Below are 25,872 nucleotides of genomic sequence, written 5' to 3'. Positions count from 1 at the left end.
AAGGGCAGGGTGTGCGGGGGAGCGGCTCAGGCTGAGTGGGTCCGGGGAGGCTTCTCTCCTCTCCTCGCGCGGCTCATCCCCTGGGCTGTGCCACGTGGCGCGGCGGGCCCCGTGGGACAGAGGAAGCCCGTCAGAGGCCGGGATTGCTCTCAGCTGCTCAGAAACACGTCCGTGCCTTCCTCGCCTTCCTGGGGAAGGCGGTTTGAGCACTTACTGGTGCGCACCTGGGCGAGGGCCAAGGCCTTGGGCCAGCTTCGGAAGCGGTGCGCGCAGAGGAGCGGGCGCGGCCGGGCGTGGGCAGTGGACCCTGCAGAGCCCCGCCTGCCGCACCTGCCCCCCACTCCCTGGACGACCTGCCTCCCTGCGCCTGTTCAGCGACCCGTGAGCAGCGTTTCTAAAGCTGATCGCCTGCTGCTGCTCGGAATTTTCTGTTTCCTGCAACAGTGAGCCTCCCGGTCCCCAAGCCAGAGGATCACTCCCCGGTTCCCGCCAAGCCACTCACTCCCAGAGGCCATCTCCTTGAGTGTGAGGCGGGGCAGCTCCAGGAGGGGCTGTGAGGTCGGCTCGAGGGCAGGGGAGGCACCTCTCGGTGCCGGCTCCGAGCTCGCCCACAGACGTGCAGGTCACGGCCCGGCTCACGCCCGGGGCGAGGAGGCTGAAGGGAAGGCCAGCGCCTGCTCCCCAACAGCGTCTTCGCCATAACCCCACGCACGCGGTCGATGCCTCGCTCTTCCCATCTATAGGTGAGGCGGGAAGTTGAAGGAACACGTCCAAGGTCACGGGAGGAAGGCAGCCGAACACGGAACTGGAAAGTTCACCAAGTGCTCCTTCTGGGCGCCAGGCTCTGACAGGCTCACTGTGTACAGAGCTTTGTTCGTTTAAAACCACTGCCGTGGCAACTTCCCCAGTCCCGCCCCCATGCCCTTAAGTCAGTGGTTCTCAACCAGGGCACGCAGCGGAATCACCGGGGAGCGGACAAACCGCCCGCACCTGGAGACGTGCCCGTCCCCCGAGATTCTGGTTTAATTGGCCGGGGCACCACCCGGGCGTCAGGATGTTTTCAAGCTTCCCGGGTGACTCCTGAGAACTGCTGCCCTAAATACTCAGGATGGTCTTTTAGGGAAAGGTTTCTAGGGGGCCTGGAACCTAAGGGGTCCCCTGATTTTCCTCATGGAACTCACACGTGTGTGGAGGCCTCGAAAGGCTGTCCCAGCCCGAGCACTTGTCCGGGGTCCCCCAGGGCGTGGAACCTGGTGAAAGTGAGGCTCCTTCCATCTAATGCCTGTTTGTCTCTCATAAAGCTTTACACTCAGAAGCTGGCTGCGGAGACAAAGAAAAGGAAGGGGAACTTGTTTGGACAAAAGGAGTTTTTTTCGAGCCACGCCAGCCTGGGAACCTCGATAAGCAGCCGGGGGCCCCTCCTTCCCCTGGCAGACACCTATAGGCTGGGCGGGGCTCCCCCGGCGGCTCCATGAGGACGGCGGGCAGGCACTGCCTGGCCAGCACACCCAAGCCGGTCACCTCGCCGCCGTCCCGGTCGGGGCGCCGGGACATGCAGCAGTGTCCCGAGGGCCTGCGCCGCCATGAGGTCCTGCCTGTGGAGACTCGGCCGCCTGGGCCTCGCTGTCCGCTGGCTCCTGCTCGCGGCCGGCTTGGTTTTCTTCCTGCTCACTCTGTCCTCCTACTTGAGGGAGCCGAGTACGCAGCCCAGCAGGTGAGATCCTGACCTTCTCCAAGCCCGTCATCATCTGTTAGAGGAAACTGAAACCCGAGGGAGGGGCGGGGAACTCGGACACCCCCGTGTCCACACGGGGCGTCGGGGACCAGGAACGCTGTCCAGGGGAAGCCTGGGGTGTGTGGAGGTGGCGGGGCGGGGAGACCAAGGTGCCCCCGATGCCACAGGGCGTGCAGGCGGGAGTCTGAGCCCCACGGGACTGGGTCTCCAGACGGCAGGGACAGAAAACAAGACTATTGCCCCCCCGGGACTGTGAGTTATCAGGGCAGCTTTGGGGTTACTTCTTACCTGCCCTTCTCCGCGTCCCGGAGCAAAAGACTCATCCAGTGTTTTCCGTTCATTTCAAAGTCACACTGTCCCTAAGGAGCTTGTCACTCAGGCAGCTCGAACGGGGCCCCACGGTAATCCTTCCAAAGGATCTTCCGGACCAGCTTCCTCGTAGGACAAACATCTCCGGCAGCGGGAGACCCTGCTCTTTCTAGACGCAATTTTAAAAATCCTGTTTCACTCTTCTTAAAATTTGAAAGCAATGCGTGCTCTTGTGAAGGTGGTTGTTTTTAATTCTCCCCCCAGGATATTTTTCCCCCCATTGCTTTTCAGAGAGAGTGGAAGGGGGGAGAGAGAGAGAGAGAGAGAAACATCGATGTGAGAGAGACTCATCGATTGGCTGCCTCCCGCACGGGCCCTGACCGGGGCTGAGACCAAGCCCACAACCAAGCTACGCGTGCCCTTGGCTAGAATCAAACCCAGGACCCTTACAGTCCACAGGCCGATGCTCTAACCACTGAGCCAAACCTGCTAGGGCTTTCATGACAGTTAAAAAACATGTACAGAAAGCGGAGGCGAAAAGGGAGGGTCTCTCTACTACACCCCATTTCTACCCACTCTTCTGGGGTGACCGCTCTTACTACCTGGGTGTACGTGTAACTATTATATTACTGTGGCTGACACTTCCATAGCATTCACTAGGTGCCGGGCAGTATCCTAATTGCTTTCTGGGCATTAACTCGCTCGTTCTGATGGTTACGAGTATCCCGACGCGCACACAGCTGACGCGAGTCGCCCCGTCCACCCTGCCAGCGCGGTGCAGGGCCAGCATTCAGGCCCAGCGCTTTGGTCCTAACCCTTCTTTTTCATGGCTGTATAGTATTCCAAAGAATGGACGTAATTTATTTAATTCCTATCGACTGACCAGCGTTCAGGCCCAGCGCTTTGGTCCTAACCCTTCTTTTTCATGGCTGTATAGTATTCCAAAGAATGGACGTAATCTATTTAATTCCTATCGACTGACGCTTGGGTTGTCACTCATTTTCCACATGCCTTTGTGTGCTTACGTTAAGTATTTCTGTAGCTAGATTTTTAGAAGTGGAACTGCCAAGACAATGGCTATGTTCACATTAAATATCGACGAGACCGTCAAACCGTCCTCTGAAAAGGCTCCATCGACAGGTGTGAGAGTGAACCTCTGTTCTCTGTGGCAACACTGAATATCATTACTGTTGAAGTTTAATCCTCTGATAGGTAATTTTTTAAAGTTCATTTTTTTTTAAATACATCTTTATTGATTTCAGAGAGGAAGGGAGAGGGAGAGAGAGAGAGAAACATCACTGATGAGAGTCATTGATCGGCTGCGTCCCGCACGCCCCCCGCTGGGGGTGGAGCCGGCATCCCGGGCATAGGTCCATGCTCAGCCGCTGAGTCATGCCGGCCGGCCAACAAGTAACTTTTATGTAGATAAAATCTGTCTTTTCTTTATGGCCACTGGACCTTGCTCAGCAGTTAGGAAACTGCACAAAGTCTAGTGGCCATAGACTGTCCCAGTCCAAAATTATATAAATTGTCTTCTATGTTTTCTACTACTATTTTATGCTTTTGTTACTTAAGCTTAAATAGTTATTCTATCTGAAATTTATTTTTGTGTAGGTGTAAATATGGGTTTGTATACGTTGGAAATCTTTTGATTGCAAATGACCAAAACTCAACTCAATCTAGTTTAAATAAGAAGATAAGGGGGGGAGAGAAGCTCAGAGGAGTACAGTTTTGGGCGGGATCCTTTGGGAGTGGGAGCGAGTTGCAGGAGAAACGGCCGTGATCTGGGCACTTGATCTCCCTCCCTGCCAATGTTTCATGTCGGGGGGTTGAAGGGAGCTGCAAGTAGCCTGGTGCCTGTTTCTGACCTAGAGATTTCTAAAGGCGGAAGGTGGTTGGAGTTGGCCGTGGTACAGTGTACCTGGAAGAAGGCCAGTGCCATCCTGCCCGCCCCGGGGTCTTCACGCCCAGGATGCTGTGGAGGGAGCTCAGTGCGTTCCCCGGGCCACGGAGGGATCAGAGCCCCAGAACGGTCCGGTTACCTGTTGGGGCCAAGGAGCGGGACACCCAATCCAGAAAAGTGTTTGGGGACACAGAATGCCGTTGGGGCAGAGAGCCTGCCCCAGGAAAAGCACATTCCCTGACCCTGCAGAGAGCACTGTAGTGAGCATCAGACAGAAGCCCACGGAACTTCAGTGGGAGCTGGGACACTGCACGACCCCCCCTCTACCCCTACCCTGCCCCAGACGTCATGCCAGGAGAGCTAGGCTTTCAGAGGGAAGGGACCGTGTCCTCACCGTCTGAGCGTGATTCTCGCTGCCCCCTTCCAGCTTCCCCAACCTCTCACCCACCAGAGCCAGGGTCTTAGCTCCGGCCTGGCTGGGAGGTGGGGGGCATGGGTAGGAAAAGAGCTTCGAACCGGATAAGACATCTGGAGGTTTAAACTGGATTAGACTGACTTGGGGGCTTTAAAACAAAAACAAAAACCTTTCCTTTAACAGCACCCAGATCTTTCTACTAAACAGTGGAAGGGAGAGAGGGAGGGGGAGAGAGTCTCAAAGAGAGAGAGAAACTTCGGTGTGAGAGACACATCAACAGGTTGCCTCCTGCACCTGACCAGGGGCAGGGAGCAAACCTGCAACCCAGGTACGTGCCCTTGACCTGGAATCAAACCCGCAACCCCTTCAGTGCGCAGGCAGACGCTCTAACCATTGAGCCACACTGGCCAGGGCCATTACCCCCCCCCCTCCCCTTTACAGATAAAAGAGGTTAGGCAACCTGTCCAAGGTCACCTGGTCACTAAGTTCAAACCCAGGAGGGCTAGCCCCAGTGTCCATGCACTCAGCCGAGACCCCAGGCTGGCAGCACACCACCCTCTGAACAAGAAGCTCTTAATAGAAAAAAGATCCCCCCCCTGTCCCCCCACCGCAGCCCAGCCCAGCCCAGCCCAGCCCATGATGCATAAATGTACTCAGCATGTGGATGGAAGCAATTTAAATATTTGGTAAACACCACACCTGAGAATAGGTATTTCCTGTATAAACACCCACATCCTTAGCAATCACAGGTGTATTTAATTATAGGGAATTGAAATGAAGTGTAATCACACAATTTTGTCTCTACCTGGGTCACTGCTAAGACTTCCTGCAAAAGGTAAATGAGTCAGAGAACTCGTGGCATTTGCAGGCTGAGCAGTCCCGCAGGGGGCGCTGTCCTCTTGCCCCAAGATGGGACTTCGGGGCGGGGTCCTGTGCTGTATTTCTTCAGGGCCCACAGGACCGCCAGGCAGACGGTGCAGCCCACCCGTCTGACGCGTGGAATGTACCAGGCAACCCCGCCTCGTCCCCTCCCCACAGTCACATCAGGTGCCTGAAGCTGGGGAGGAAAACTTCCATCAGCCTCCGGAGGGTTGGGGACAGGGAGGTGGAGCTGAATCCACTGAGAGTCACGGCCCAGTGACAGGAGCTGTGTGCTATGCGGCGTTAACACCTAGGCCTCTGTGTTGCCCTCGGAGCTTAAGCTCAATTATCAGCTTAAAGGGCAATTCAGCGAGTCCCGTCCCCAAGCTCGTGGCACCCAGGTCTTTCTACGAAACAGGCGGCACAGATCAGTGGGGAGCGTGTTCCTTCCACACCAGCTCTGCTTTCCTCAAGCGCTGATTGGGCGGCATTCTTTCAGAATGAATATTTTGGGGGCGCCTGCCAGCTCATGAGCCGATAACCCCTCTGTCTCTTGAGACTGTCCTCCTACGCTCAAGAGTGGACCCCAGGATGTCACGCACCATGTTACCCAGACCCCTGGCCAGGGTTGGAGAAAGGACCCAAGTGGGTGAGGATCTCTCCCCCCACAATTAGAAGCCGAGAGCATAGAGAGTCAGTAGTCCCCAGAACCGGCGGTATGGGGTGGCCGTCCACCACCACGCGGCTGCAGGGCAGAGGGAAGGAGAGAGGAAGCGGACTTGGGGAGCGGAGGCCAAAACAGAGCCGAGTCCCCGAGACCCCCGGTGCTGGGTCCTTAATGATGCTCAATCATTTCTTGCTCTCTGGTTCTGCAAGACACTTTCTAAAATTTCCACCTAGCCGGTGCGGCTCGATGATTGAGCATCAACCCATGAACCAGGAGGTCAGGGTTCGATTCCCGGTCAGGGCACATGCCCGGGTTGCGGGCTCGATCCCCAGCAGGGGACGTGCAGGAGGCGGCCGAGCAATGACTCTCACCATTGGTGTTTCTCTCTCTGCCTCTTCCTCTCTCTGAAATCAATGAAAAACAAAACAAAAAAAAAACAATAAAAATAAATATAAATTTCCTTTTTTTTTTTTTAAACTGAGTCAAAAATGGAAAATGAAAAAAGAATGAAAGCTGGAAGGCTGTTAGTCTTTCCAGGTGGCTCCACAGTCTGACCCTGTCCCGTGCCTTTTCTTTTCCTGGCCTGAAACATCTCTCCTTCGTCTCTGGAGCCATGTAACAAAGGCAGAGGCATTTTCTACTCAAGGCCCCTTAAAAACTGTGCATGTGCCCAGGAGGAAGGAGCCCTGGGAGGTAAGAAGCAAGGACGCCACTGCCAGCCCTTCGCTGACAACTGTAGAGAATTCAGGTCCTCGCTCGGTTGCAAGGTCTCCCTCCCGGAGGACCCCGGCAATTGTGCCTCCTCGGGGCGAGGGGGGCAGGAAATACGGTATCAATGGAGAGGGTTGGCCACACGCAGCAGGGGGGCCGTAAAGGGGGCTGGCGGGGGCCGCCCCGTGTTTCCGCAGCAGTGAAAGGTCTGCCTTTGCGGACGGCAGCTGTGTGTCATGACCCACGGTCTTGCTGTGTTCAAGGGGTGCTCCCAGGACCTCGCCCGGCAGAGCAGACGTTTAGCAGGCGTGTGCCAAGTGACGTGTTCTTTCCGATGTACATGCTGCACATGACACTTTGCTTTTGTCCCGTCCACCTCTTTTTGGGACCCGAAAGTCTTTCCAAAGCACCGATAGGATGTGGCCCTGGGAGAGGGCTGCCTCCTCGCCTCGGGGTTTGTCATTTAAGAAAGTGATGACTCTGCCATTGAGCAAACAGGACCCCAAGAAGAGGACGGATTGGGTGACTTGAGCGGGTTTTTAAGCAGGGTCTTGACCTCAAAATCAAAGTTGGCAGCTCTGGTCTCGACATAAATGTGTCTTCCCGGCTTCCTCTGAACATGGTTACCCTTGTTCCTCTCACTTCATTTAAAAAATAATAATAATAATAAAGGTCAACTGACTGACGCAGCCACGTAGATATGAGGTGACAGGGCTAGGGCCACACAGGCTCGTTCTTAGAGCTCACAGTCGTGGCTGCCGCAGTGGGGACCATCTCCGCTCTGCTCCCCACAATCCATTCAGCCCCCAAACTCCATGCAACCAGTGAGGTTTCTTTTTTTTTTTTTTTTAAACCCTCACCCGAGGATTTTTTCCCCCCATTGCTTTTCAGAGGGGGGGGGGAGAGAGAGAGAGAGAGAAACATCAATGTGAGAGAGAGACATCGATCGGTTTGCCTCCTGCATGGGCCCTGACTGGGGCTGGGGATCGAGCCTGCAACTGAGGTACGTGCCTTCGACCAGGAATCGAACCCAAGACCCTTCAGTCTGCGGGCTGACGCTCTAACCACTGAGCCACACCGGCCAGGGGGAAGCTTACTCTCTGTAATGGGTGGAAACACTTTCCCTTCATGGCTCATGGAGGCTGGTCTGAAGCTTACCTGATGCCCAAGAACAGACACTAGTTGTGCTTCTGACCTGTTTCTACCGTCCTCACACTTTCTCAAACGTTCTCTTTGTCCCCAGGTATCAGGGCATGCCGAACGTTAAAGGAAAGGCATCAGAACTGCTGCAAAAGGCCCCGTCCCTGGCACCCAAGGTGAAGAGGTGGACCACCACCCACGCAGGGTCCGCGCGGGGGAACAGCATGCTGGACACCTGCCCTGACGCCACGGGCCACACCGAGGCCAGAGTGCCCAGCACAGCAAGGACAGCAATGCCCAGGGCTCAGGAGAGGAAGGACCCTACACTGGACACGCTGTCCCAGGGAAGTCGGGACAGGGGGGCGGCCTCCAATGGGACAGAGGCACCGTCCCTGCACAGCCAGGGTGCGAGAACCACCAAGGAAAGGAGGGACAAGGGGGCCGCCTCCAATGGGACAGAGGCACCGTCCCAGCACAGCCAGGGTGCGAGAACCACCAAGGAAAGGAGGGACAAGGGGGCCGCCTCCAATGGGACAGAGGCACCGTCCCAGCACAGCCAGGGTGCGAGAACCACCAAGGAAAGGAGGGCCAAGGGGGCCGCCTCCAATGGGACAGAGGCACCGTCCCAGCACAGCCAGGGTGCGAGAACCACCAAGGAAAGGAGGGACAAGGGGGCCGCCTCCAATGGGACAGAGGCACCGTCCCAGAACAGCCAGGGTGCAAGAACCACCAAGGGAAGGAGGGACAAGGGGGCCGCCTCCAATGGGACAGAGGCACCGTCCCAGCACAGCCAGGGTGCAAGAACCACCAAGGGAAGGAGGGACAAGGGGGCCGCCTCCAATGGGACAGAGGCACCGTCCCAGCACAGCCAGGGTGCGAGAACCACCAAGGAAAGGAGGGACAAGGGGGCCGCCTCCAATGGGACAGAGGCACCGTCCCAGCACAGCCAGGGTGTGAGAACCACCAAGGGAAGAAGGGACAGGGTCGAGAAGCCGACAGCCACCAGGACAGCGCCAGCAGAGCCCTCGGCATCCATCGCAAGGACTCCCACTCCGGAAAGTCGGGCTGAGGTGCTGACCACTCTGGGAGCAGGGCAACCGGGCGGGAAAACGACAGGAGTGGCCACAGCGACAGTCCCGCCCACGAGGCCAGCCCGCGCCGCCCGGAGCTCTGCCCCTTCCCCGAGCCCCACCACCCAGCCGGCCCCGAGGCTGCGGGCCGCGAACTTCAAGTCTGAGCCCAAGTGGGATTTTGAGGAAAAATACAGCTTGGACGTGGGGGGCTTGCAGACGGTGAGTTTTACCGCGGCCCCGACCCTGCGCCTCTCTGCTCCGAAGCCCCTCCTGGCCTTCAGCCCATCCCCACCCTGTCCCTCGCCTCCCAGGCTCTGCTCTAGGCTCTGCCTTGTCCCACCGCGTGTGGTCGCCCTGTCATTCTCTACACAGGGGATTCCGTCACTTCCCCTCTCTCCCATTCCTGAGAAAAACACCCACGAGGGCCACACTGGACACAGTATGGTTACACGTAATTGCAACCACGCACTCGGCCCACCGAGCACACACGCGTCCCAGGCTCGGCCATTTCTCCTGCTTACAAAGGCACCTTTCCCTTGAGGGCCAAGAACGCCTGTCCCCTGGGAAGCCTCAGGACCACGGTGGGCCTGCCGAAGGGAGGGGTGAGGCGGCAGAGCTTTGAGGCCCGCCTTCTGCCCCCCACCTCGCCCAGCCCTGGCCCTGGCCCTGGCCCTGGCCCTGACCCTGACCCTGACCCTGACCCGGCCCCTCCCGGCCTGACCTGCCTGCCCTGCCCTCCTGCCTTTAGAGCTGCCCCGACTCCTTGAAGCTGAGAGCCTCCAAGTCACTCTGGCTCCGGAATCTGTTTCTGCCCAACCTCACGCTCTTCCTGGACTCCAGGCACTTCAACCAGAGCGAGTGGGACCGTCTGGAGCACTTTGCTCCACCCTTCGGCTTCATGGAGCTCAATCACTCCTGTGAGTCCTGGCCCCCGGGAGCCCGGCTGTGCCCTCGGTCTGCCTCTTCCTGGGGGCCACCAGCCCTGGGATAGATGATGGGCCGGGCCCCTGGCCCTCCCAGGGCTCTGAATGGAGGGTCCCCCTTGTCCCAGTGGTGCAGAATGTCGTGACACGCTTCCCTCCAGTGGCCCAGCAGCAGCTGCTCCTGGCCGGCCTCCCTGCTGGGAGCACCCAGTGCGTCAGCTGCGCCGTGGTGGGCAACGGGGGCATCCTGAACAACTCCCGCATGGGCCGAGAGATAGACAGCCATGACCACGTGTTTCGGTGAGCCACCCCTCCCCCGGCTGCCCCCCAACCCGCAGCCTCTCCTGCAAACAGAGACAGGCTCCCCTGAGAGCTGACGGGGTGGTCCGAGCCCCGTCGGGAAGGCGGAATTCCTGGGCTCTCCATAGGGCTGCTGCCTCCCGCCCTCATGGGCTCTGTCTGCTGTTTGTGTCTCTGCACAGGTTGAGTGGGGCTGTCATTAGGGGCTACGAGCAGGACGTGGGTACCCGGACATCTTTCTACGGCTTCACTGCCTTCTCCCTGACTCAGTCACTTTACAAACTGGGCAGCCAGGGGTTCCGGCACGCGCCTCTGGGGAAGGTGAGCAGAGGACCGGGCCCGGCCACACACACTCTGGAGAAGGGAGCGCCCAGCTGAGACAGGGAGGCGAGCATCCCGGCTGGAGCCTGCCGTCGGTGCAGGCTCTGTTCACACGGGGGGGGGGGGGGGGGGGGGGGGGGGCGCGAGTCGCGAGCAGGCGGGCAGTCTGGAGTGAGAGCCGGGCCTCCCAGCCCGTGGTCCTGCAGGCAGTCCTCCTGGGCCACTTGCTATCCTTGGTCCCCAGGACATCCGCTACCTGCACTTCCTGGAAGGCACCCGGGACTACGAGTGGCTGGAAGCTCTGCTCCTGAATCAGACCCTCTCGAAACGGAGTCTCTTCTGGTTCAGGTGCCCCCTGCCCCCTCCCCCAAGCCGAGCTGGGCAGTGATCAGCTGGACAGGCCCACGCCAGACGGGGTAGGAGAGCTGGGCCTGAATGAATGACCGTTCCGCCCACAGGCACAGGCCCCAGGTAGCATTTCGGGGAGCCTTGCAGTTGGACAGGTACCTGCTGCTGCACCCAGACGCCCTACGGTACATGAAGAACAGGTGGGAGCAGGAGCGCGGGAGGGGCTGGGTCCCTCTCAGCCCGACAGCCTCCTGACAGCTGGGGGCGGGGGTGCTTTACAGGTTTTTGAGGTCTAAGACGCTGGACACTGCCCACTGGAGAATATACCGCCCCACCACGGGGGCCCTCCTGCTCCTCACTGCCCTGCAGCTGTGCGACAAGGTGGGGCTCTGCTGCGGGCGCAGGGGGCCCGGGCAAACAGCTCTTGGTATCCCCGACCTGTTCGGCATGGGCGGTGGCTGGGCAGGCTGCACCCCCCAGGGGCGGAGTGGGCGTGGGCATGGGTGTGGGTGCATCCGGGGGCCTGCACCAGGCCTCGAGGGATGGAGCGGGAGACAGGGAGCCACCGGCACACAGTTAGCCTGAGAGGAGGCCTCGGAGCGCGACCGCGGGCCCTGTTACTCCTCCAACCTTCCCCCAGGTGAGCGCCTATGGCTTCATCACCGAGGGCCACCAGCGCTTCTCGGATCACTACTACGACAAGTCGTGGAAAAAGACAGTCTTTTACATCAACCACGACTTCAACTTAGAGAGAAAGCTCTGGAAGCGGCTACATGATGAAGGTATCATCAGGCTCTACCAGCACCCGTAATGTCCAGACCCCGGGGCCGACTGGGGCCCTCCCGGGGCTCGGGCCCCTCCGCATGGCTGAGGGCTTGTCTGCACGGAGGAGGGAGAACCCTGGAGATGGCAGTGGCTGCATTTTGGAGACCTTGGGAAGGCGCCCAAGGTTCTCCCAGGACGGGGACAGGGCTCCTTTTGGAGACCAAGGAATTTTAACTAAACGGGTGATGAGTGGCCAATACCACAGACCTCTGCCAAGAACCACCCTTCACTGTTTGAAAGCTACTCACAGAGGAAATAGCCAAATTTATGGAAACACAGATTTGGGTTTGAATTCGAGATCCTTGACTTAGCAGCTGGGAATCCTTGAAGGCCATTACTTAATCTCACTCTAGATTGTCTGTCCCAGCGATTTTCAACTGGTGTCCTGCTGCAAGAATGCTTAAAACATGAAATACCTCACTATGTGGTCAGGGGCACTGGCCTCCTCTCCCTTAGATTGTCAAATTTAAAAAATGACAGCAGCCAACATAACAATAGCTGTCAATTGTGAATGAATTAAAATTATACCTCTTTTTTTTTTTTGTCAGATCAGCAAAAAATACATTTTTTTGGTGTGCTGCAGAATTTTAGTGATTTGTTTATGTGCCATGAGATGAGAAAGGTTGAAAATCACTGGTCTAGTGGACCCCTCCAGGGGTTATCTGATTCTAAAGGGGCCTATACCATTCCTCACCTTTGAAATATTTGACAACTCTCTGGGTGGTAGAAAACTGATGGTAATAAAAAGCCTCGTCCATGGAGATGCAAATAAATTTTGTACAATGAAGACACAGGAAACTATTCCCTATGGATAGTGGCCCGTTTTGCACCTGTCAATAGACGCAGTTTAGCATTCCCGACCGTCTCCAGCATGTGTCTGTACTTTGGGTTCTCCTTGGAACCAGGGTTCACATCTTACTAGTTCACTCATTAATGCGTCAAATAAAATCTTGGACCTGTATTCATTTTACGTTTGCATAAAAGTCACCATTTTACCCTTTAAAAAAAAATCCCTTTTCTTAGGCTACTTTTTTAAGTCTATAACATGACTTTTAGGGTGTCCATTTCACAAGGCTTTAAAAAAATTACTGTGTGTAAAACGCCAGACGCAACAAGGAACTAGTTTTCCTTCCCCTTTCGTTCTCCTGTTCTCCCATCAATCTGCATTTTCTCAACCCCCACGATGAGAATTTGGGCTAAACCGGAGATATTTCTGTTCATCTTACTTCTCCGAGCTCTGTCTCCAGGATTGGGAATGCGAAGCCCAGAGCTCTAAGGACACTCAACAGAATATGGGCCCTCGGCGAGGGCATGGAAGGCAAACTAAAAAGAACAAATAGCAAGTTTCCTTTTGGACAACGCTCAGGGTTCAAAAGCTAATGACTGACACCCATAGGACTGGGCTCGCTGGGCTCGAAAAGGGTGCAGTGCCGCCTCCGGGCGGCAGGTGGCGGCATCTTGGCTCCCCAGTCTCGGCAGGGCCGCAGCTTTGCCTGGTCAGGTTTTCCCAGTTCTTTCTACATGTTTATGCTGCCATGTGAATTCCAGTGTCCGTTTAGGACCTAGAAAAATGTTTTGGTATCTATTTGAATTGCATTAAATGCATCCATTTACTTGGGGAGAACCGACAAATTTATTACATTGGCTCATCTTTTCCAAGAACAGACAGACGACTGCGTTTGTCCAAATCTACCTTTGTGTCTTTCAAGACTGTTTTAATGTTTCCCTCCTACAGCTTTTGAGCATTTTTGGTATATGTATTGCTGAGTATTTTATCTTCTTTGTTGCTGCTGTAAGTGGGTTCTCTCTACATAATGTCCTCTCACTGGCTATTGACTTCTGGATGTTAACTTGATAAACTGCTACCTTGCTACATCAGGCATCTGTAGTAGATGCTGTCCTATACTGTCGTATCAATTCTGCACTCAGATTTCTAATTCTCTAACTGACTTCTCTTTTCTAATTCTTTTGACTGATACCTTCTGAGTGAGCTAATCCAACAGTTTATTCCACTTTGGACCCAGGTGAGTGAGGCTCGGCCTTTATGTTTGGGTAGCCTGAATATAAATTTGAATGGGAGGCCCTGGAGGCCCTCTACCAATGATAAATTTGGTAGATTTGTGTCTTTCAATAGACAGATGACCAGAGGAATGGAATAGAAAGTCCAGAAATCTAGCCAGGTACATACGGAAATCACTGGGTCAAAATAGACTTGTGACTAATGGCGCTCAGACAACCAGATGGCCACTTGGAAAGAGATCAGACCAGGTCTATAATCTGCACCACACACAAGAATGAACTCCAGATGGTTCCGAGACCTAAGTGTAAAAAAAAAATGAAATGACAAGCATATGAAGACTTTATGGGTGAATACCTCTTAGGCTGGGGGTAGGAAAAAGTTTTAAAAATACGACTCAAAGGCAATAAAAGATGGATAAATTTGACTACATAAAAACGGTAAAATCTGACCCAAAAAATCACCATAAGGCCAAAGACAAATAAAAAAAACTGGAAAAAAGCCTGGCCGGGCGTGGCTCAGAGGTTGAGTGTCCACCTAGGACCCAGGCGATCAGGGTTCGAGTCCCGGTCAGGGCACATGCCCAGGTTGCAGCTCGATTCCCAGTTGGGGGCGTGCAGGAGGCAGCCGGTCAAAGACTCTCTCATCATTGATGTTTTTCTCTCTCTCTCTCCCTCCCTTCCTCTCTCTGAAATCAATAAAGATACATTTAAAAAAAAAAAACAAAAAAAAACTGGAAAAAAATATTTGCCACATATATCATGGATTAAGGATTACTATCTTTAATATATAAATGACTCAGTCATGAGAGGAAATAAGACCAAAAACCCAATAGAAAAGTGGGCGCAAACCATGAACAACTCCCTCAAAAAAAATACATAAGGAGCCTTTGACCATGTGAAACGTTCACCTTGACTCATAATAAGAGAGATACAAACTGAAGTTACTTTGAGATGCCGCTTTTTACTTATCAGATTGGCAGAATTTAAGAAGCTTGACAACATTCTGTTGTTGGCCAGTCTGTAGAAAAAACAAAGACGGGAACTTACGTTATAGCTGGTGGAAATGCAAATTGGTACCAGAGCTTTCTGGGGAGAGAGAGAGAGAGAAACATCAATGATGGGCCATTGATCAGCTGCCTCCCGCACGCCCCCGACTGGGGATCGAGCCACAGCTCGGGCCTGTGCCCTGACCGGGAATCGAACCCCGATCGCCTGGATCCCAGGTCGACGCTCAACTGCTGAGCCACGCCCGGCCGCTCTATATAAACTTTTAAGATTTGGTGGGCAGGTGTGGAAATACATCATCCTTCGACCTCCCAAAGTGACCCTCCTAAGTAAGTTCCCTTACTCATTAAACCAGCGACCTACCAATCTAAAGTAGTCTGCCTCTTTTTTCGGTCTCTTCCTGCCCATCTTGCACGGAGAATGGGGGGCTGGGAGGTGGGGGGTTCAGATTACATCTGGGAAGCTCCAGAGAGGTTGCAACCCAACACTGAAAAGAAATGAAGTCTCTTTATCTGGCATTTCTGATGTCGTTGTTCAGTAATCTGAAAGACCAGAAGCAAACCTCTGTCTTGACACGTGTTGGGGATGAAAGAATTTCCTCCAACCCTTCTAGGTTCTTTGGCGGGGCTAATAATTAAATTGAGGGAAGACTGATTAACAGGAGAAAAATAAATTTTTAATTTCGTACGTATGGGAGCCCCATGAAACACTGAGACCCAAGGGCAAATCGGGTAGTTGAGATGTCTGTGCCACCTGAGCTAAGGAATGGAACGGGGCCTGGGCTCCCCAGCGGAGGAGGGGAATTCACAGGGTGATAAGAAGAGCGGGTGTCTGGTAGTCAGATGTTTGCCCTGCCCTACAGATAAGTTATTCAGATGAAAGTTATTCCTGGTAATAGCTCTCCCTCTAAGCTAAGTCCCCATCTAAATTCTTTCGAGAAGTCAAAGTTTCTCTTGAGGCCTAGTTGGGCATGGCTCAGAGGTTGAGCATCGACCTAGGACCCAGGTGATCCGGGTTCGATTCCTGATCAGGGCACATGCCTGAGTTACGGGCTCGACCCCCAGTTGGGAATGCGCAGGAGGCAGCCGATCCATGACTCTCTCACCATTGATGTTTCCCTCTCTGTCTTCCTCTCCTTTCCTCTCTCTGAAATCAATAAAGGTATATTTGAAAAAAAAAAAAATGCTTTAAAAAAAAAAAGTTTCGCCCGGCCGGGCGTGGCTCAGCGGTTGAGCATCGACCTAGGATCCAGGCGATTGGGGTTCGATTCCCGGTCAGGGCACATGCCCGGGTTGCGGGCTCGATCAATGACTCTCTCATCATTGATGTTTCTATCTCTCTCTCTCTCTCTCCTTTCCTCTCTCTGAAATCAATAAAGATATATTAAAAAAAAAAAAGTTTCTCGAGTCTGCTGGGTCTTGACTACCTCCAGCTCAAAATAACACACATACCAAAGTGGGTAGCATATTCTGTCCCCTTCATATGAACAGTGAACTACTGTAGGGGACACACCCAAATCCCTGTCATGGGTCAGGCTATTGGCTGACACCCGAGTCCTTCTGGAGGACCGCCCTTGGCTGATGGGAGCCCATCGCCCTGACGAGCTTGGGATACTCCACCTCACCCCTCACTCCCGGAAACCAGTGCCTCCCTGAAGGGGTGCAGAGGCCCTCCCCTTGCCTTAGGTCAGGCCAATTCTGTGGTGACACCTACACTTGGATCCCTAAGCCTAGACTTTACCTGAGACCTCGCCTTGTCTGTCCCTAAGCTCTCCCCCTCCCAGGTATTTCCTGGGAGAGCCCTCCTTCAGGAAACCACATGCCTGCAAATGCATGTGCCTTTCCCGGGGGGTCTCGGCCCCTCACGGCTGGCTCTAATTCCGGGGCTAAGCCTAACACACCTTTAACCAGGCGCCCCTTTCTCACACCCAGCCTCACCGTATTACCGAGTCATTTTTTCCTACGATAAAGACTGTCACCCAGGAATTTACATTTTGGGCTGGCTTTCTTGGAAACCTAGTTCTTTCATAAATCTGAAATAAAATCTTGTCAGGAACACACAGTTCAATGAGAGAAGTTTTCGTACTAAATAGCTCCCACTCTTTTCCTCGACCCAGTCCAGCTTGGACCAAGAGCCCCAAGTGTTTCCCACCAGGAGTGAACTTGTAAAAATTCAAAGCTTGGCCCCAAAAATAGAGTCTGTTACCATTTGGGGGAGCCACAGTGTGTCCGTTCAAGGGTGCAGCGTCGTGTATCTGTCACCAACCACAGCCCCTCTCTTCCTGCCTCCTTTCAGGGGTCATCGATCAGGTGAGCACGCGCTTCCTAACGGATCGGCCGTGAGTCAGCACTGTCCCTTTCTCACATTCCCGGGGCCCTGTTTCTAAGTCGGCGGACTTGGAGAATTTAACAGGTTCAAGCACAGCTCCAGCACTGCCCACAACTTTCTGCCTGTCCACCTCTGTCCCACCCTGTAGCTTCTGGGTCAGCAGTTTTTCTTTTCGCTCTCTTTGTGGGGAGGAGGCCTTTTGGGATTCCTGAAGTTTGTGCAAACGAGAGTAGGTGACAGGGTGCAGAAGGAATCCCTGGGCCGAGAGTGCATTGTAGACACAGGGAGGGGTTAAGGAGTGGGACGGAAGCCTGTGCCAGTCACCGGAGGCCTGGCATTTGCTCTGGGGAGGTTGGCGGAGGGCCGTGCTCCTCGCCAAGCAGTTCTCATCTGTCCTGTCCGTTGGTATGTATAGGAAAGGTCACATAAAGGGAAGGTTCACGTCAAACACCTGTGTTCCCAGGAGAGCCACACAGCGTACCAGGCCTGAGGCTGTATACTGTGTCCTCAAAATTGTTTGCCAATCCCTTTACATTAACACATGGAATTTTCTGGATTGTCATGTTCTGGGCAGGCACACACAGCAGCAGGGAACCAAGCAACAGAGGCCTTGCCCTAACCCTTCACACACACACACCAGCACCCACAAGACCTGAAAGCAAACAGCACCCCCAGGGTGACGCATGACACAGTTTCCACCGCGAGCTGAGCTTGGGCGCAGGGAAGAGCATGGCCCTGCACGCCCTCCCGTTTTGCGTAGGCACCACGCTCCTTCCAAACGACAGGCAAGCTCTGGGCACAGCCACGCCCTGTCGTGGATGGAGAATTCCTTCCCGGCAAGGGCATTGTCATTTGGATCTAACATTGCTGGTTGTTTTGGGGGCGTCACCAAACTGCAATGACTATCAGAATCTCAGAGTTAGAGGCAAAAGAAAGTTGTAAAAACACATCCAGGTGATAGGATGTGAGCCTGAAAGAGACGCTTGGCAAGACAGGTGTCTGGGGTGAGGGAACAGGTAGGTTTCTGACTTAGACAGACACCATTTGGACAACCCAGAGCAGTGTCATTAATCCCAGAGCTCGGCTGGGCGCGCAGACACAGGTCAGTCACCTCTCGCTGGGGGAGCTCAGGAATTTATAAACTCCCCCCACCGCAGCTCACAGGACCCTCCTTCCCCTGCCGATTGCCCCCCAGCCTCCAGGGCTGGAAACTAGAAGGAGCCCAGTGTTGGGCTAATTCTCGCTCCCTTTTAAGGAACCTGCCATCAGAAGCTTCTTTCTCCTTGGAATTCCAGAGGTTCCCCAGGAAAAGCCTAGATGCCCATCTTCTCAGAAAGAAGCCTACCGGGGTGTCTGGGTCCTGCTGATGGGCAAACCCAACTCTGTCAGATCAGGAACATCTTTACCACTCACTTATTAATGAGTCATTCCCAACCTTCTCCTTGAGGCCTGTCCTCCAAGTCTCTTGTTTGGTTTATAATTTACATCTTAACTTTTTTTTTTTTGCCCCGTGTACCAATCATCTGAATCTTCTTTGTTTCAGATTATCTCACATATTTTTTAATATGTTTTTTATAAATTGATTTTAGAGACAGGAAGAGAGAAGGAGAGCGACAGAAACACGGATGAGAGAGAAACATCGGCCAGCTGCCTCCTGCCGGCTTCCCGGGGATGAGCCCGGAGCCGGGCCGTGCCCTGGCCGCGGAGGGAGGAGGCGGAGAGTCAGGGACCCGACCCCCACGCGGTCGGGAGCCCGGAGCCCCGGAGCCCGTCCCCGGGCATCGGCTCTGCTGCCTTTGCTGGGGCTGCTCCAGAGGCGCCCTCAGGTGCCGCCTCCTCGGCCTTCCCGCCCCCTTCGTCTTATCCAGGGGCCGCGCTCGGGGTGGGTGGGCGGGGAGGAGGGTGGCGGCTGCAGCTCCCCCTCCGCCTCTGCCTCCCCCAGCCTCCTCTCCGAAGCAAACCCGCAGCCAGGGGGGCAGCAGGCGGGGCCTGGCAAGGACGCCTGGGCTCCAGGGTCCCTGGGAAGGAGGCAGGTAAGGACTTGTGTTGCGGGGCGCGGGGACCGGAGCAAGAGGGAGCCTGCCCGAGCGTGTGCTGGGGGGCAAGCGCAGCCCACGGCTCTCGGGGGACGCAGCCGGGGCGGCGGGAGGACGGGCAGGTCCGCGCAGTTCCAGGGCTGCGGTTAGCACTCCCGCACCACGCCCGTGGGCGCGCACACACAACACAGGCGCGCGCACACAACACAGGCGCGCGCACAGGCACACACACAGGGGCGCACACACAACACAGGCGCGCACACAACACAGGCGCGCACACAACACAGGCGCGCACACAACACAGGCGCGCGCACACAGGCACACACACAGGGGCGCACACACACAGGCACACACAGGCACACACAGGCACACACAGGCACACACACAGGCACACACAGGCACACACACAGGGGCGCACACACAACACAGGCGCGCACACACACAACACAGGGGCGCACACACACAGGGGCGCACACACACAGGGGCGCACACACACAGGCACACACAGGCACACACACAGGCACACACACAGGCACACACAGGCACACACACAGGCACACACACAGGCACACACAGGCACACACACACAGGCACACACACAGGCACACACACACAGGCACACACACACAGGCGTGCACACACAGGCGCGCACACGATTCCAATTAGGTCTGCAGTGGTACCGGGCTTTCTAACGTGACCCGCTCGGGAAGACCCTTGGAGCTCTGACTCTTTGGAAAACCAAGGGCTCAGCAGCCGACAGCTGGGCCTCAGCATCTTGCCCTCAGCCGAAGCCGTGGGGCCTGTTCGGCTTCCGAGGCGTGTTCGGAAACCGGAGCATTTCCTGCCGGGTTTGCTCCTAAACCAAAAGGCTGGTCAACAGGAGACGCTGGAAAACCGAGGCACCACTGCATTTGTTTTGAGTCCACCTGTCAGATGGTGCAGAAAGTTAAATAAGCGGTCCTGCGATTCGACAGCTCGGACTGTGTCCAAGCTCTTGTCACTGTAACTGTCCATTGGGGACAATACTGCTGTGTTGCTGCCACCAGGTACTATTTGCAAAAGGATTTGTACAAAATGTTTACAACAGACGCGTTCGTAATAGCTAGAAACTGGAAACAACCCAAACGTCCATCACTCAGAGAGTGGATTAAAAAATGCGGGGTATATTCATCTGGAGGAATGATAAATATTTACATTAAAAGGGAGCGGAGCGCTAATGCGCACGTACAGACACATGATGACATCTTCATGAAGTTTGAGAGCAATCAGAACTAATTTATATATATAAGAAACTAGAACAGTGGTTTTTACCTGGAATGGCACACTGTCTGGAAGGGTAATGAGGGAACATTTTAGGGTAATGGAACTGTCTATATTTTGCTAGGGTGTGGGTTACATGGGTACAGGCAAGTACCAGGCTGCATTAAACTATCAACTAAGATCTGTGTACTTCACTGTCCATAAATTATTCCTCAATTGAAAAATAAAATAGGGGGTGGTAAAAAGCAGCCCCTGTGATTCACATTAACAGAGAAAGAGAAAATTAACATGATAATCTCAAATGAAGCAGGAAATGCATTTGACAACTTTCAACGCCTATTCATACTTTTTAGCAGATTAGGATGAGACAGGAGCTTCTTTAACCTGATAAAGAACAGCTGCCAAAAAAATTAGGTCAGCAATGATATCATTCAAAATGGCAAAATATTAAGAACTTTCCCCTGAGATTGGACAAAAGGTAAAGATGTCAGCTATCGTCATGGCTATTCAATGTGACCTGGATGTCCTGTCCCTTCAATAAGGCAAATAAAAGACATAAAATGCACAAGGAATGGAAAGTCATTATTGTCTAGTGACATGATCACACACATAAAAATCCAAAATAATCTTGAAACTATTATAATGAGTTTGGCAAGATCTCTAGATACAAAGTCAATTAAACAAGCCATTGTGCTTCTCTGTGTCAGCAACAAACCGGTAAGGAATGAAAAATTTCAAACAACATTATTTTGAAAAACAAATGTTTCAAATAACATCAAAAAGCACCAAACAGGAACAAATCTAAGGGGAAATGTGCACACACATCTATACTGGAAACAATGAAATGAAAGACCCCAAGTAAATGCAAACAAATGAAAAAATAAATAAAGTGCATGTGGAAATGCAAAAGGCCAAGAGCAGCCAGGGCAATACTGAAGAAACGCCACAGGGCAGGAGGCCTGACCCCACCAGATGCCCAGATGTTTACCCAGCAATGCTAATTAGGGTGACGTGGTGCTGGCCCAGAATAGACCGACCAAAGTCACGGAGCCCAGACAGGATGGAGAAAACAGGACTTGCTGCCAGCGGAACTGCCCTGAAAGAATGCCCAGGAGAAATTCTTCAGACAGAAAGGAAAGGATCGTAGGAGACTTGGAGCACTGGAACAAAGGCAGCCCGCTGGGAAGAGTCCAGCTCTGGGTAAATGGAATAGATTCCTTTCTCCTCTTGAGCTTTCTCATTGATGTTTGATGGTTAAAACAAAACGTGTAACACCGTCTGATGTGGTTCTAAATGTATGTAAAGTAAATATTTGAGATAATTGGGAGCATTCGAGGTCTTGCTCCCAAGCATATGTCGTCAGCTTGGCTCAAAAACACTCTTATAAACGTTTAAAAAAAAAGAAAGAAAGAGAGAGGGAGGGAGAAATATTTAAGGCAATTGTATTATAATGGTGGAGACTAAAGGGACCTAAACAGAGGTGAGGTTTGTACATTTGTACAAACTGGTAAAGGGTGCGAGGCATAGATTGTGACGAGTTACCCATAGAGAACATAATGCCTAGAGCAAGCACTTAAAAAGTTGGACAAAGACACAGGCTTGAAAGCACTACAAATCAAAAGAGAATGCTGAAATTAAAACAACCCACAGGAAGGCAGGAGAAAGGTGACAGCAGGGCAGGTGGGGGGTGGGGGGCATGGAGAAGGACACCAGTGTGAGAACAGCGTGCATAGTGAGACCTCCGAGAAAGGAGGTGGCGCTGTCTCGGAAAACATAAGGCAGGAATATCACTAGAGCAGAAGGCAAGGTCCAGACCATGGCCAGCCTTGAACGAGAAGCGTGAGAGCTTAGGCTTGTTCCGCAGGCACTGGGCCTGAGGACACAATGCAACCTGTACATTCCCCGCGAGGATTTTGTTTTTCAAAATCAGAGGTCCCCAGCCACTGTCCTCCTGCTATTTCCTCTTGTACAGAGTCAACACTTTCAAGTCTTCCAGCTGAGCCTTTTGGCACTTATCTCCATACTTTTTTTTTTTTTGGTAATCCTCACCCAAGGATACTTTTCCCATTGCTTTTCAGAGAGAGTGCAAGGGAGAGGGAGAGAGAGAGACAAATCGACTAGTTGCCTCCCGCATGGGCCCCAACCAGGGCCAGGGATTGAGCCTGCAGCTGAGGTACATGCCCTTGACCAGAATCGAACCCAGGACCCTTCAGCCCATGGGTTGACGCTCTAACCACTGAGCCAAACCAGCTAGGGCTACCTCCACACTTTTGATTTTAGGCATTACCTACTGACATCCCATATGTGTGGAAGTTAACCTTCTTAAACAGATTTTCAGTTATTCCAGGTCTTGGCTACCTACCCAAGACCTGCCCCACCACACACATGCACATTTCCTGCCTCCCAATTTAATCATAGCATTATTTAGGTTATTTCAGGATTCAGTGTTCACATTATTACAGTTACGTAGATGCTAGCCACAACTGGGCCATGTAGTAAACTATAATTACTTTTCCTGCACAATGTCCCCCTACCTTGTCCCAGCATTGACCTTGTTATGTTTGGGGTTTGCTTTGTTTTCTATATAGTCACCAAAAATTTTATCTCAAATTTTCTGCCAGTTGCCTAACTGTCCACTCAAAGTGTTGATTCTTGCCAGGGATTTTATCTGTTTCATTATTTTGAGAAAGAAATCGTTCCCTGAGCTTCTGACCTCCTGCAGTCTGGCCTGGTTGTCCTCCTCACTTGGCCCATGTTTCCACTATCGTCTCAGCAACTCTTTTCTGTGTTGAGTCTCCTTTATTTACCCTATACCTTCTTTTTCCTAGTTTATACTCTCATTTTGGTGGAGCAAGTCCTCAGGAAGCTTCCTTTAGAAAAGAAGTAGAAGAAAGGAAAAGTGTTAAAAGACATTAATGCTGAAAAAGCCTATTCCTCCATTGCATGGATAGTTTGGCTAGGTATGGAATTCTCGATTAAAATTTGTTTTCTGTGAGAGTTTTTAAGACATTGCTCCATTGCTTTCTGGCCTCTACTTTTGCCTTTGAGAAAGTCAGGGTGATTTTTTTTATTTTTATTTTTTTATGTAACCTGTTTTTCTTTTTCTGGAATCTTGTCAAAACTTCTCTGGCCATTGTGGGCCCTTTCATGCTGGAAACTCATGTTCTTCAATGCTGGGAAATTTTATGGAATTATTTTCACTGATGATTTGTACCTTCCTATTTTTTCTCTTTCTTTCTGGAACTCTTATTATGTGGTTGTACCTCCTACATTTACCCTATAATTTTTCTCAATTTTTCTATCCATTTATCTCCATTGCCCTCGTTTCTGGAAGCATTTAGTATCCACATATTCCTTTACCCTGCCTGACGTCATTAACATACCACATGTTCAATGCTGCCTGGTATCCTCCAGACCAAGCAAGACTCCATGGAACTCTCCAGTGGGAAAAACCTCTGGTCTTTTGCCAGGGTTGGGAGGGGCAGTCAAGTGGCTGAAGAGTATGTAGAAGTGAATCATCTTAAACAGCTTTCTACCTGTCCTTATTATAGTTAACCCCCTCATTTCATTTCCAAAATGCCACATTCCTAACCCTTTCGAAGTCTCTATAGTAAAAATTGATTTGGTTCTTGGCTTCTCACTACAAGTTGAGTATTCAGCTATCTTGAGATATTAAATCCGTTAGCTTCTGCTTTCAATTTCTGGAATTGTGTTATGGTCTCCAGTCCTCTCCTCCCTGACTTTGTGGGTTTATGCTTTTAAAAATCCCTTTATTAGCATCTTAGTGGGGTTTCAGGAGGGGATATAATTGGATGCATGTGTTCAGTCTGTCATCTTCATCCAGAAGTCTACGAGGAATGTTCAGTTCAGTGTTTTTAGTTTAATGACATTCTTTTAAAAGTTTCCTATAAGCCTTCTTGGTCACCTGGGCCCTTATAAGCAAGTATCACCGTGTGGTCTCAGTGCCCACATTTGTACTTATGATTATTTAAATGGTCATACTTTGACTTCTAACACAACACTTCTCAAACTGGAGGGCAGGGCTCTCCTTTACGTGTGTTCTCACGCTTGAGAACTTACTGTCAGTGATCTGGACCCATAAAAAATTTTCAAACAGAGGAGAGAAATGGGCAGGTGTCTCCACCTTCTGTAAATCACAGTGGCAGTTAGCCGAGTGAAAGTGAACTTGGAAGGACAAAAGGGCAGACAGGGAGGTGAATTAGGAGACAGTTGTACTGCAAGTGGGTACAGCCACCTGTATGTAGTATGGGTGGAGAGATGAACATAGATTTGAAAAGTATTTAGGACTAAGATGGCAAATGGGTTCAATATGGATTCCAAACTAATAAAAAAAGTTTCTTGGAACAGTTTTAAGTACCATAGATTTTTTAAAATTTTAATCAATATGATTTACTTTAAAATAGTTAGTGAATTATAATTAAGACAATATTATGGCAGCACAATTGAGATTAATGATAAAATCATTTTAAGTTTTGTAATTTTAACACTTTTGTTTCCTATTGTTACCAAGACCAATTATAACTGCACAAAACTTTATCAGTTGCACTGGATAATAAAAGTGGGCAAATAAATTATCTACTGTCAAAACTAGTTTCTCATTTCTGACAAATATCATTTATCTTTTTAAGAAACTGACATTTGTAAGAGGCTGAAAAAAAACCTTCCCAATAATAGGTCTGTAGACAAAAGTATTAAAAAATCCTTTTAAATCTTGAAAAGCTTTGGGCTTTAATTGTTTGAATGACAAGCACTAATCCCTACTCTGCCAGATCCAGAACATCCCAGCTGAAATTCAAAATTCAGTCATCAACTGTGTTTTCTTTTTGCAAGCTCAGTTTCTACTCAGCTTCAATTCAATGCATAAATTTGTATTCTTACAAATTCCTGAAATACAACTGGAACAATCTTCATCATGGCTTTTTTTCCCTCCATAAAATAATTAATCATCTAAGAATGGTTTTGATTGAAATGACAAAACCAGCCTGTGATATATAATTATAGCATCTAATAAGTTTTGGTTAGGAACTTGCTTGAAATTCATGCCATTTCATATAGCAAGAAATACATGGATTTTAGTAAAAAATATATTCTTTACAAAGATGCTTACACAAGATTGTTTCAGAACATGGGACAATTGAGGTTTTCATTCCTCAATGTTGTGAAAGCGATAATCCACCTAAGTGAAAAATATTTACGTATGCTTTTCGAGATTTTAATTCAACTTGATGATGAACTTATATTTCTAAGAAAATCACACGTAGACAAAGAAATAAACTTAACTTTACGTGATGGAAAATTTCAAGCACACACAACGCACATATACAAACGTATTCAGAGTAAAAAGAATAGAGTAACAAGCTGCCATTCGCAGCTCCTATCAATAATAATCTGTGCAATTATTAATATGACATAATAAAGACCAACTCTTCGCCAGTCTTGTCTTGCTGTGGTCCCCACCACTCCCCGCTTATAGCCCAGACTTGATTATTTTAAGCACATCACATGTATCATATTGTTCCACCTGTAAATACTTCGGTGTGTATTACTAACAGGTACGGCCTCCTTAAAATAACCACAGTACTATTATCGCCCCTCATAAAGCTAATACTTCCTTAGCTTCACCAAATATCCAGTTTGTACTCAAATTCCCCCGATTCCAGCGATAGCCTCGG

At 51.5% G+C, this 25,872-nt stretch overlaps 1 protein-coding gene and 1 long non-coding RNA gene across 3 annotated transcripts in view; one reads left to right on the top strand and one right to left on the bottom strand.

Moving 5' to 3' along the window:
- Positions 1–25,872, bottom strand: part of LOC107536600 (uncharacterized) — a 61,448-nt gene that overhangs the window by 12,142 nt on the left and 23,434 nt on the right. The gene's annotated exons all lie outside the window — the stretch shown is intronic.
- ST6GALNAC1 (ST6 N-acetylgalactosaminide alpha-2,6-sialyltransferase 1) lies at positions 1,584–11,517 on the top strand. Its single transcript, XM_087826462.1, has 10 exons — positions 1,584–1,714; positions 7,845–8,124; positions 8,671–9,033; positions 9,563–9,731; positions 9,866–10,037; positions 10,220–10,358; positions 10,603–10,706; positions 10,817–10,906; positions 10,988–11,087; positions 11,347–11,517. Exons 1-10 carry the CDS (start codon positions 1,584–1,586, stop codon positions 11,515–11,517), a joined length of 1,719 nt encoding a protein of 572 aa, XP_087682588.1.

Source organism: Miniopterus natalensis, chromosome 17, assembly GCF_054644295.1.
Source record: "Miniopterus natalensis isolate mMinNat1 chromosome 17, mMinNat1.hap1, whole genome shotgun sequence".
Classification (NCBI taxonomy): domain Eukaryota; kingdom Metazoa; phylum Chordata; class Mammalia; order Chiroptera; family Miniopteridae; genus Miniopterus; species Miniopterus natalensis.
The sequence above is the reverse complement of the archived record's forward strand: the minus strand, read 5'-3'. Positions and strand labels throughout refer to the sequence as shown.

Excerpts from the sequence above, each read along its gene's own strand:
- ST6GALNAC1 (XM_087826462.1), top strand. The coding sequence starts at position 1,584 with ATGAGGTCCTGCCTGTGGAGACTCGGCCGCCTGGGCCTCGCTGTCCGC. Across the intron at positions 10,907-10,987 it reads CTACGGTACATGAAGAACAG|GTTTTTGAGGTCTAAGACGC; the intron begins GTGGGAGCAGGA and ends GGTGCTTTACAG. Across the intron at positions 11,088-11,346 it reads CCCTGCAGCTGTGCGACAAG|GTGAGCGCCTATGGCTTCAT; the intron begins GTGGGGCTCTGC and ends ACCTTCCCCCAG.